This window comes from Aotus nancymaae, unplaced genomic scaffold (assembly GCF_030222135.1).
Source record: "Aotus nancymaae isolate 86718 unplaced genomic scaffold, 86718_ANA_hifiasm-v0.15.2.pri h1tg000064l_0, whole genome shotgun sequence".
Classification (NCBI taxonomy): Eukaryota; Metazoa; Chordata; class Mammalia; order Primates; family Aotidae; genus Aotus; species Aotus nancymaae.
The window spans coordinates 9,508,901-9,521,990 of NW_026988478.1; the positions used below are offsets into that span (position 1 = coordinate 9,508,901).

Sequence of the window (13,090 nt, forward strand, 5' to 3'; positions counted from 1 at the left end):
ATTCATGGAAGATCCACCCCCATGACCCCAACACCTCCTATCAGGCCCCACCTCCATCATTGGGGATCACATTTCAACATGAGACTTGGAAGGGACAAACATCCACAATAGCAGCAGGCATCCTGGGAATGGGGCCTCACTCACAGCCTGTCCTATTGGTGCTGCCTTCATGGGTGCAAGGACTGAGGCAGCCAGTTGTTGTGTGGCAGGTATGAATTAACATATTTCTAGCTTCAGTGAGCATTTGAATTTTCAACCCATGGTCTTGTTTAAGGGAAACCAGCTTAAAATCTGTTAGGCAATGCTAACTAGAGATGATGGCTTTACTGACAGCTGCAGGAATGGAGAGAAAAAAAGGCCTATCTAGGAAACATGTTGATGTGAGATTAGAAATAAGGGGGACAGAGCACCATAATGATAACTGTAAGGTTTGTAGCCCCCAGTGCCTAATTGAGAAAAACTTAATATTATAAAGAACTATAATATTAAGTATGGTTAATATTAAGGCTCCATCTGTGCCTTCAGAGATACCCCTAGATAGGGCAAGCCTCAGGAGCCATCCAAGCAGACAGGTCCTAATGGCAGCTGGAAACACGTAGGCTAGAGCAGAGCCTTTCAAATCTTCCTGGCTCATGCACCCTTAGTGGTCTCAGTAATTTTTTCATGCCATTTCTAGGACAAAAGAAATACTTAGCAGTTTCATTTGTTAAAAGCTTAGTTCCAAACAACTTAGTATTTCTATATTAATAACTTTGTAGTTGTGAAAAAATAATACATATATATTGAAATATAAAAAAATGTCTTCTTTCTTTTTTTTTTCTTTTTTTTCGGGTGTCTTGCATTGGAATACTCTTCATTTCTTAATGGAATGTATGTACCTGTTGGGCATTGCATATATTGGTCTGGATCTAATGAGAATATAAAGTACACAATTATCTAAAGGAAAGTTTAAAATAAAGGTATATTAACTAGGAAAACAATGTGAGAGTTTCTCAAAAAAATTAAAATTAGAATTACCATACGATTTAGCAGTTTTACTTCTCGGTACCTACTCAAAAGAATTGAAAAGTTGTCTCAGAGAGATATTTGTAAACCAATAGCCAAATGTTGGTAGCAATTCCAGTGTCTGTCTACAGAAGAATGCATAAACAAAATGTGATATATAATACAATGGAATATCATCCAGCCTTAGAAAGGATGGAAAGTCTGACATGCTACCATATGGATGAACCTTGACGGTGTTAAGTAAGGTAAGCCATCGCAAAAAGACAAATAATCTTTTATTCCACTTATGTAAGTTACCTGGAGTAGTCAAATTTATAGAGATAAAAAGTAGAATGGTGGTTGCCAGGGGCTGACAGGAGCAGAGAATGGTGAATTAGTCTTCAGTGGGTACAGAGTTTCAGTTTTGCAAGATGGAAAAAGTTCTGGAGATGGATGGTAGTGATGACTGCACAACAGTGTGAATGTACTTAATGCTCCTGAACTGTACACTTAAAATAAAGATGGTAAATTCTATCCTATATGTATTTTTACCACAATTTAAAAAAATTACAAAAGAAAACAAACTTAAGAAAAAAAATAGTTAACTATAATGGGGACTGGCTAATAGGAAGTAAAGAGAACTTTAAATAACAGGAATAGCAGATATAAGGAGCAGCCACTACCCGTGGGTCTGACAGAGCACCCAAACACATGCTTGTCTCCACTCCAGACCTTGCTGGAGAGGTGATGGCTGGCTGTGGCTCCCTGGCTAGCAGCAAAGTCACTGGGGTGCTGTGCTGGCAGAACTTGCTAGAAATCTATCCTCTACGATGCTGAGGAAAGCTATTCATGTGGAGGTTTCTCATTGGATACACTCTGCTGCAAAATCAACCGAGAGGGATACCAGTGGAAGCTGCTGGAGGCTGGGAGGTGCTGACCATCACGTTCAGCAGGATCCAGTTGCTGAAGAAGGTGTGGATGCTCTAGGAGCCATGCATGTTTGCAGCAGCCTGCAGAAAGAGTATACCAGAACCAGGAAGGAAAACTGCTTCTTTCTGCAATGTGTCTACAGTACTCTCCACTGATGAAGCTTAGAATGGTACCAGCTAGCAAAAGAAAAAACATGTAAAGGTCCCTTCTATGTCTTCACATAGTGGGTAATGAAGGGTGAATTTTGAGCTGTGAGGCAGTAAATATATCACAGTTCCTCAAACTTTGAAACTGGATTGAATTGTGATACCCTAATTTCCTGTTCCACATCGTTTTTCAACTAGTACTTGCTTTTTAACATAGCAACCACCACCAACCTAGCTTTGCAAAGAAATGACGTCATCAAAAGGAAAATAATGCAATCTAATGTTAAACTGTGAAAGAGCTTGAAATAGTAATTCATGCAAGCATCTAAGAAATGTTGTATATTGCTGTGCTTCCCTCAAAGACAAAATATCCCACACACCTCTGTGAGTTTGCTATAGTGCCCTGAGGTACACTGGCACATAATTTGGGAAACTCAGAGCTAAAATCATGTCTTTTTCAGCAACTCTTGACCACATCACTCTAACATATCATATTGTAAGATGCTGATTTGGTTAAGAGTATGAGTCACGTGTAACGTGAAAATTGTATGGCGTCAATATTATTTTAAAAAACCTCTTAGGAAGTTACCAGATTGGAGACTGATACACCATCTCCTATTAAGTATAAGACTTACTCCCACTGTTTCCTTAGCATTGAAGCAGGTTGCTGTTTCTTTAAGACCAGATCATAGAGTTAGCTTGTCTTTGAGGCATTTTCCTATGAAACAATACATAGCCTTAAACACATTCATCATCAGTGTGTGAGATGCTTACAGTGTAAAAGTCCATGCAGAGACTAGAGGAAGAGAGGAAACAGCAAATTCCCAACTCCTTCTGATGCTTACACTGTAGCATAAAGTCAGTAGGGGGAATGATAGCCGATGTACCCATTTAGATAATTTCTTTCTGTCTGATATGGGCTGTATATTATTGAAATTGAGAAAATTAATTGGTATATGATGGGGTTTTGCTGAGTTCAGTAGTAAAATATCTGTTGAAACAGACTTCAGATTGAAAAAGTTGGTGAATTTTAGATATCGTCTCTACTAGGAAATCTATGGACTTAATATTATCTTTTTTAGGTAGGCTGGCACATTGTTCAGGTGAGCATTTTCTCAGAAAATGCATTCATTTTTACGATGCCTACAACTTGGTGAATCATAACTAGTACATATTTCTGCAGCTCTTCTTTAAGGAGAGGCTAACTTAAATTTTGTAACCTATTCAAGAGGAAAAACTTCTGATCCATGCCTTTCACTCTACCTTCAAAAATAACCTCCCATTTTCCCTGAAGCCCTGTTTGGATAAGTTCTGCTTCAGTTCACATTTTCACCACCTGCTGAGTTTGTCTGTTGAGTGTCAGTCTTGGCTAATCTCAACTGCAAGCCTAGGTCAGCTTTTTCTGTCTCCAAAGCAGTTACTAGTTGGCACAATTGTTAATAGATTCTACCCACGTCAGAAACTCAATGTGAAAATCAAATTATGGCAACTAGAAGTGGGTTAGACTTTCAAATAGATCTCAGACCAGGAATCTGTGGTCCAAATTCCACAAATGGAGAACTACATTTGTCTTCTTTGTGGATTTCACGTTTCAGATTTTGTTCAGAAACCTGAATAAAGCTCTAAACTGCTCAAATGTAGTCAAGTAATGCCCATTACTCAACCTGTCTTGGCATTGTTTTCTATCCCCTTGGAGTGAGCACACTGAGGAGAAAGATTATCACTGGGCGTCTGGAGCAGAGCTGCTTGCTTCTGAACGCTCATGATAATCAATAGCAGATGTGTGGCTAGCACTGGAAAGTTGCATAACTGTCTCACACTGAATTCAGCTACGTCAACCAGCCAATTCAACAGGTCTCCACTAGGTTGTTGAAAAATAAAATTTAGTTAAAAACCTATGTTTATCTCATCACGAGATTATTTCCTTGCTGTAAGGATAAAGGCAGTGGTAGAGTGGAAATAATTTGACAATTACTGCCCTTGGACTTGAATTTCAGTTTGGTATATAGAGGAACTTTCTAACGGGTTAGGATGGAGATGGAGTTGTTTTTTCAAGGTGGGTGTCTCTGGTTGTCAAGGCAATTCTGGATGAATCTGTGTTGCCGGTGATGTTATAGGAGATTACTTTACCAGCCAGGTAGAGGATTAGAGTAGACAACCTCTGGCCAGGTGCAGAGGCTCACACTTATAATCCCAGCACTTTGGGAGGCTGAGGTAGGTGGATCACCTGAGGTCAAGACCAGCCTGGCCAACATGATGAAACCCCATCTTTACTAAAAATACAAAATTAGCCAGGCATCATGATGCATGCCTGTAATCCCAGCTACTCAGGAGGCTGAGGCAGGGGAATTGCTTGAACTTGGGAGGTGGAGGTTGCAGTGAGTTGAGATTGCACCATTGCACTCTAGACTGGGTGACAAGAGCAAAACTCCATCTCAAAAAAAAAAAGAGTAGACAACATCTAAGGCTTCTTTCAAACCTGAGTTTCCACACTGTGATTTTTGACCCTTTTTCCTCCTGCTACTTTTCTAAAGGAAAGCTGTGGATACTTTGGTCAGATGTGATGTCGTGCTGTCCTGGCCACCTCAGCCCCGCCTTTCCTCTTCTTCCTGCTGAATCCCTTCTGTGGCCCCTCTCGTGCTGTTCCCATTCACCTGAGCACAGGAAAGAAATTCAGCCCTTTTGCTTTCATTTTCCATTGCTAGACCACACACATTAAATTGCCACACCTATCTGGAATATTGATAGAGTTAGCATTTAGGGCCTCCAAACAGACACTCTTAAACAACCTGGGACAATCTGGCCTTATTCATGATTATATTTGGAAAAGTGATGAGGGGACCCTCATGATTTTCAGTGTTCCATCATGTTCTTTACTCACTAAATCATTTTAACAACCCTGTTAAATAGTGACATCATTCTTATTGTATAGATGTGCAAACAAAAACACAGAGAGGTTAAATTTGCCCATTTTTAGAGGAAAAATTAGGAAATAAGAGGAAGAAAACTCATTTTAATGCAAATGAGGCACAGACGCTGCTTGTTCCGCTTATGGGGGTGGCCCAGGTGTCCCAAATTGAGTCTGGCGTTCTTTTCCTTGCTCCTGGCAGCCCATGTCTGATGAGGCTTACTGAACTTTTAATTAAAGTCCTTACTGCACTTTTAATTTAAAAAAATATTCATAGTTTCAGGCAGCTGAATAAATAGAAGCTATTGAATTTATAGCATATTTAAAGCACTATCAGGAAGTGAATGGCTTCAGTTTAAGGTTGTGATCAAATCATTAGAACAGGGAGATGTGATGATGGTTCAGTGCTAGAACCATGGCCAACCATAAACTCTATAGGGACTTCCCAATATTAGCAATCTTTGAGTTACTCCTCTGCAAAATAAAGGAGGACTTGGATTTTATAGGAGCAGTTTAATAGAGTGAGACTGTCTGGATATAGGAGACAGGAGGCTTAGTCTGCATTCATTGTGGTCTAAAGAACATTATTTCTTAGTTTTGTGACCTGGAGCAAATCATGTAACCTCCATTTCTTTAATTACGTATCTGTAAAATGAGTATGATGACCCAAGGGGGCTAATTTGGGAGTCTAAATAAAACCTAATACAAGACATTATTGCTAAGTACGTCCAACCCTCCGTATCTGTGCATTCCATATCCATGAATTCAGCATCTGTGGATTCAATCAACAGCAGATCAATAACATTCCAGGGGGAAAAAATTCCACAAAGTTCCAAAAAGCAAAACTTGAATTTGCTACTTCCCAGTATTGTGTTCAATTTGTGTGAATGAAGTGATATGCAGGCATTGTATTAGGAATTATAAGCAATCTAGAGATAATTTAAAACATATGGAATGATATATGTACTTTATATGCAAATACCTTGTCATTTTATATAAGACTTGAACATCTTTGGATTTTGGTATCCTTAATGGTCCTGGAACCAATCTCCCACAGACGCTGAGGAATGGCTGTGTTATAAAAGAAGGACCGTGGGTCATAAATTCTTTAAATAATATTTTCTGACCTGACTTTGAGAGTATGCTTGTGTTTTATCATCTGCTAAAAGCTTTTTCACAAGAAAGATTTCTTAGGAGAGAAATAACAATGAAAGCCTAGGAAACAAGCACATCCCAGATGTATTGTTGTCTCCCTATGTGTGCTCATTTCCGACACCAGCACTTCTTCCCAATCTCTCAGATTTAGGCACTCACATCCAGAGCACTAGTGAACGTGTAGAATTTATGGGAGAGGTCACTGGGCAGAATGAAGAGAGAGATTACCCATAACTTCACACTCCCAGGATGTGGCCACTAGTGGCTTTCTCCCTCCCTCATCTCCACACTCATCCTCAGCATCTTCCTTTCATGTGGTTCTGCCCCAGCCCACCTCAGCCTCTCCAGCCTTATCTCAGTGCAGATGGTCCCTGGCTTACAGATTTTTAACTCTATGTATATTTGTGTGTGTGTGTGTGTGTGTGTGTGTGTATGTGTGTGTGTGTGTGTGTGTGTAGAGAGGGGTCTGACTCTTGCCCAGGCTGGAATTCAGTATGTGATCATAGCTCACGGTAGCCTTGAACTCCTGGGCTCAAGTGATCCTCCTGCCTCAGTCTCCCAAGTGGCTGGGACTACAGGCATGTGCCACCATACTCGGTTAATCTTTTAAAAATTTTTTTGTAGAGTTAGGGTCTTGCTATGTTGTTCAAGCTGGTCTCAAACTTCTGGTCTCAAGCTATCCTTGCACTTCAGTCTCCCAAAGTGCTGGGTTTAAATGTGTGAGGCGGTGTGCCCAGACTGACTCTATTTGTATTTTACTAAAAGTGATACACATTCAATAGAAACTATACTTTGAACACCCATACAACCATTCTGTTTTTTTACTTTTAGTACACTGTTAAAAAATTACATGATATAGTCAACATTTTATTATAAAATAGGCTTTGTACTAGATAATTTTGCCTAACTGTAGGGTAATGTAAGTGTTCTGAACACATTTAAGGTGGGGTAGGCTAAGCTATGGTGTTCAGTATGTTAGGTGTATTAAACGTATTTTCATCTTAAGATGCTTTTATCCTGATGTAGCCCCATCACTAAGTTGAGGCACATCTGTACTCATCACTTAAGGCCACTTGAGGCACAGAGCTTGACCTTCTGCAAAGGTGCATAAATGACTCCACTGTCATTTGAACATCTCCTTCTTCAATTCTAGTAAATAAAATTTTCTTAAGGCTAAGAGAGGCAAAGTGGCCGTGGAGAGATACCCACTTAGGCTTATGTTATGGAAGGTAAATATAAACATGTCTGAGGATAATAGGAAGAACTCAAAGCCTGCAGGCCTAACTAGGGGAGAGACCAAGACACAGATCTCTTCCCATATATGAAGAAACAGGAGTGAAAGCCAACTTTTTATATAGATCGTGGAAGCCTTTGAAGACATTCAAGGATGTAGACAAAAATGATACTAGAAAAGTTGAAGAAGATCTCAAAGTCAAATAGAAGGAAGCAGATTCAGCCTCATATCAGCAGGACAAGAAAAAAAAAAATGACCATTTTGGTGACCTGAAGTTCTTGGGAACTAGAGGCTGTAGGTGCATAACTAGTTTACAAAGATGCTTCATATTTTTCACTGCAGAGAACATAACATTCTTGAATGTGAATAGAATATGTGATACCTCCTGATTAAAACGGTACCTTGTCTTCCCAGTCTCTTGGCCTTCTAATTTGTGTGAGTCTGAAAACTCACTGATCTCCCCTTTCCTTAACAGACATCCGGGGAGCTATGAGCAAAAGGCCTAAAAGGCCTAAAAAAATTTTTTTTAACAGCTTTATTTAAGGCATAATTTGGAAAGAGATTTTTCTGCTGCTCTGTGATAAAGTTCAGTTGAGAGTTAGTGTTAATAAACCTTCCTTAGAACTAAGGTGACTTGGAAAGTTGAGTTATTTAGGTTTGTGGTCAAAATTAACAATTATATCAATAAGCTCCAGGTGAGTAGAATCCATTTACATATGACACATACAAACATTTAATTATACTTCGATGAATGAATAAACATTCAGAATCTTGGCCAGCATTTTCATTCTTCCATCTTTACACAAAAAGTGGGAGTTCCATTAGTAGACACTTGTAGGAGTTCAACATAGTATCTAAGTACAGTTTGTTATTAAATTGAAGTGTTGCTAACTTAGTTGCAATTTTTTATCAGGAGGTCCGTAATAGACTTTTTGGTATGACTTCCACACATGTCACCATGTGAAAGATGTTGGTGTGTTTCTTAAACATACAAGAATGAACAGTCCCTCCTACTGGAGAGAACAAATCATTATGATGTACTGGACCACTGTTCACTGGGGCTAAGAAGTACGTTATCCCCTTTTGAATAAAAGCACAGCAAAATCAAGATGACCTAGTATATATCGGAGCACAGCAGAAGGCCAAGGGGAGCCCCAGAGAATCAGCTGCCCTTTGTCACCATGTTGCAGGGTAGGGGTATGGGGCAGTGTAGCTTGTCCAGAGCAGATGGCTTTGAGGTTGTACAGGAGACTGAGGAAAGTCCTTACTCACATAAAGCCTTTTAAAATAAGCTGAGCATTCATTGCTCTTGAGCTAAAACAGAACATTCTTCCCCAAGGTGACTGCTTGCTTGCATTTACATACAAAGGAAGTTTCTCTCCAGGCTTCCTGAGGCTTGTGTTGAATGTTTAAAGATCAATGGAGCTGCTAACATGAATTTAAAATGAATTACAAGGCTGATGTGGGGGCACTTGAACTGTTCATTCAGCAGTTGTAAAACAAGTAGCACATCAAAGGACGTGTATTTTAACATAGCTTATGTGGTTTGTGCACAGTTGGACTTGCAAAATGACATTTAATAAATATTTCTCACGAGGGTACTTTCTAAAAGAAGAGAGTGAAAGTAATTCTGCTGTGGGCAGATTGGGCTTGAAATTTGGGTTGTCTGGATTTGCGTAATCATCACCTTGAAAAGGTGTTGCTTTATCCCAATTATAGATCAGTGGAAGCTCTTTTGTGTAGCACACAGCCCTGGTGAGATCCCTGTGGACTATCTGTGGACATCTGGGTTGCAGTGAGGAAGGGCAAGGATAGATGGTATAGGGAGAGAGGGGGCAGAACAATGACTTGGGCAGGACAGGAAAGGCCACTTGTGACTGGTGAGGGAGCATTTCTTTGGGATCAGAATGATCCTCATCTCAGGCTGTCTCCCCATAAGTCTGAGATTACTGAGTGCAAGGTATACATATCAGCAGCTCCTGACTCAGGATGTGTGGCAGAGGGGACCATGAAGTTAACTGTGACTTTTGGAAGGGCGCAGCCTGTTACCCTTTTGGTGGCAAGGTCAGTTTCCGGGAGGCTCCACAACTCTGATACTTTCCAGATGTTTCTCCTCTTCTCCCCTCTCTGGCTGGCTATGTCTTCCTCCCTTCATCCTGCTCTTTCAGTGAAATTGAGATAACACGTTAGAATCTTAGACATGTTAGAATCTCTCAGCAGTAGTAAGTGATTTAATATCTAGACCCCTTATATTAATATTTATAATAGCCTTCCCTGCTTGTGAGTAGCGTAAGCACACTTTTCTGTTCAAACTCAATACTTTAATAAAACCCGAGTATCTTTTATAAAAACTTACTTTTAATGGTGCAATAGTTAGTAATAATCCATGTAGTCCTTATGGTTTTCAAATCCCTTTTTGCTTATATTACCTTTTTTATAAGGTAATATAATACAGACATAAATCTATGAAGTAATACTATTCTTTTTCTTTGAGACGGAGTTTCGCTCTTGTTGCCCAGGTTGGAGTGCAATGGTGTGATCTCGGCTCACCTCAACCTCCACCTCCTGGATTCAAGCGTTTCTCCTACCTCAGCCTCCCGAGTAGCTGGATTGCAGGCATGCACCACCGTGCCCAGCTAATTTTGTATTTTTAGTTATAGAGACAGGGTTTCTCCATGTTGTTGAGGCTGGTCTCGAACTCCTGGCCTCAGGTGATCTTGCCTCGGCCTCCCAAAGTGCTGGGATTATAGGTGTGAGCAACCACGCCAGGCCAATAATGCTATTTTTATCTTCATTTTACAGATAAGGAACCAGAGGCTCAGAGAGGTTAATTTCCATAGAGTCATACAAATAATAAATGGCAGAACTGGATTTAAATTCAGACTCCTTAAATCCATGTCTTTTGTTCTTTTCACGAAATTTGCCATAGTGTTTCTATTGTTTTTTGCCTATACAAAATGGGAAATGAAGAAAAAGAGCTGGAAAATAAATTTGTCAAAAGAATATAATTTTTCTCATTTTCCAAGCGGATCTCTCAGATATATTATTTGAGGACTTTTTGCCTGAGACTGGCGATAAAACAAGTGTTCTACAAAATACCTCCATAAGACAGGTTTATCAGTGGCAGCTTTTGTCCCTGCTTTGCAGAGGGAAAACCAAGGCTCCATAGAGCTAAGGGGACTTCTGCTCAGCCAATTTGTAGGAACCTGTGGGCCAGACCAGGGGGGCAGAATTGAGGTCTGTTCTGAAGGCTCTCCAGGTTCTTTATTCTATCAGTATTTCAAACCCTGAAAACCTCCCCTTTGGGATTTTGAAGGAATTCATCCCCAGTTGTTACGGGTAGCAGGGAGGGAACCATGCTCTCCCCCTGAGGAAAGGCCCTTTGGAGTAACTGCTGCAGTGATCACCTGGGCTGGGGTTGGAGTAACAGCGCTCGCCCGGGGCTATACTGAATGAGTAAGCAGCCTCATCTGTTTCTGCTGTGCAAAGGTAAGGGTGGAGGTCGCTCCACTTTCTTCAAAAGGCCCCGCTCTGGAATTTGTGAAGTTGTGCTCTGTAAAGCTGGTCCTTCCAACCACATGGGTGATTTCCATGTGACTTTCCTACAAAAGTAACATGCAATACCCAAGCAGCTTTAAAATCCGTAATTTTTGGCTTGCAAGACTCCAAGACAGAGTCAAATGGGCATCAAAAAAATGTAATCTAAAAATACAGAAGCATTGCTTCTACCGTATATGCATTTATGTAAAACTACAGTGTGCTCTGAGATGAGACTTTCTTTGTTATACCTTTTTTTCCGCCCGACTGGTGCGTTTGCCGACGGCCCCCCTAGGCCCTGCGTCTCGGGAGAGTCGGCTGCCGTCTGGGCCTGCGCCCCACCTGCGTGCGCCCGGGCCGAGCCAGCCCTGCCAGGTCGCCTCCGCCCCGCGGCCGGCCCGAGCGCGTGGCTCCGGGGGCGGACTCCCGCCGCCCAGCTGAGACGCGATTCGTCACTCTTACAGAACTTTCCCCCTGAAAATCCCTGCACCAGAACCAGCTCTCCCGCCCAGGGGAGGTTTTGATTTTAGTGGCTTTCCTTCCTTTTATTTTCCGTCGTGTGCGGATTTCGCTGCAGAGCGAACTTGCGGCTCGTCTGAGTACTTGTCAGCAGTAATCGCCCCTGCAGCTAGTTACGCTGACACCATGCACTCTGAAGCAGAAGAATCCAAGGAAGGTAGGATTCTGGTTTCTCCTGGGGGCCCGCCAATTTCTGCGGAGGAATTTTGAGGAAGGCAGTGGTGGTAGGAGCAGATGGGGTTTTAAAGTGAGCGGTAGGCACTTTGTCTGCTTCCTCTGCGCCTTCGCAGCCCAGTACTCATCTCTGGCTCCCGTCTACCCTGGCAGCCGTTCAGAGGGGAGGGGAGAAGAGTCGGACCTAGTTCAGCCAGCCCACTAAAGTCTGCTTTTTAGCTTTCTCTGGAAACGAAAGAGCCCCACTTGGACTCCACGAATGCAAAATGTGCTTGGAAAAGGGCTGCCTGCCTGCATCAGAACGACTGAAAGCGGGATCCCCTGAAGAGCCCTGAGTGGAGGGTCCCTTGAAAAGGGGTTTCAGAAATCAGAAACGCTGTATGTTTCCGGCTAAAAGGGGAAGCTGAGTGAGGGGAAGTGAAAGATCTATATTTGAGAAATAGCTTTTTTTTTTCATTGCTAGTTTTTCAGCATTGAGTTCGTTGGGGTTTAAGGGGGCTGAAAGATATGAGGGGGTCCTTGTGCAACTTGAAACTGAGGAGAGTTTGTTTCTAACTTTGCAAAAGCAAGAGGTTTCATTTACTCCTAGCAGAGAACGGGTGACAGGGCTGGAAAAGCTCCAACCAAAACACAATTATACGCTGGTGTTAGTTTGGGGAGTTTATTTGTGTGTGAGTGTTTGTATGCTTTGTTCCCTGAAACTTTATGTATACAAAAGTCCTCTTGTAAGTGGGGGGTGGGAGTGAGGGTGGTTGGGGAAAATTAGAGAGTAAGAAGGGAGACTGTTCAAGATTGTGAAATCCTCTTTTCATGTTGTCTCTTGGAAAGCTGGTTAATTTCAAGTCAATCACAGCAGCTCTGGCAGACCGGAGGAGCAGCCCCATCATTTCTCCATTGGTAGACACCAGTTAGGAAGAGCCCTTGAAATTTGTCCTCTTCTGCCTTTTACTGATTCCACTCCCAGAGTAAAGCTTTGTGTTTCACAATGTAGTCTCTGTGGGCTCACGTTTACCTTGTTATGCTGGTTGAGGGAAACAGTCAATAAAAAGGAGGCTTGTTTAATAGAAATATGGGGTTGGCGTGAATGAAAAACGACAGCCAGGAGCATTGTTTTTGAGCTTGATGTGGAGCACGGGAGAAGTAATGTTTTCTTGCCGTGGCCTCTGTTCTGATGGAACTGTGTGCTGATAGATGCTTTTCTTTTCTATGTCTTTATAACATCAATGTATTGAAAGTCAAGGTAGTTGAAGGCAAATAGGAACCAGGCTGAGAGAACTCCGTGAATTACAAGTAGAATTCAAGTTGGTGTTTTCTCCCAGGTGTGTTTTCCCTGTCTTTTGGGAAAGAGGGAGTGGGAGAGAAAGTGGAAAAACAGTATCCCAAAGTATGTATTATACATTCCCCTAGCAACATTACAGTCTTCCCTCCTCAAGGGCCTGGCTCTCTGGTGATAAGTTTGGAAGCAGCCTGCAAATTGGTCTGTGAAGAGGTTAACGGGGCTCC

At 41.7% G+C, this 13,090-nt stretch overlaps 1 protein-coding gene across 3 annotated transcripts in view; it reads left to right on the forward strand.

The window, feature by feature from the left end:
* TNFAIP8 (TNF alpha induced protein 8) overlaps positions 1-13,090 on the forward strand; it is a 119,809-nt gene that overhangs the window by 71,767 nt on the left and 34,952 nt on the right. The window contains exon 1 of one of the 3 annotated variants that reach the window (XM_012448569.2): positions 11,390-11,570. The exons of the other annotated variants lie outside the window; for them this stretch is intronic. Within the exon in view, the coding sequence (XP_012303992.1) occupies positions 11,540-11,570 (31 nt within the window). The 5' untranslated portion in view covers positions 11,390-11,539. Of the gene's footprint in view, positions 1-11,389; positions 11,571-13,090 lie in introns of those variants that run through there. 3 annotated transcript variants of the gene reach the window in all.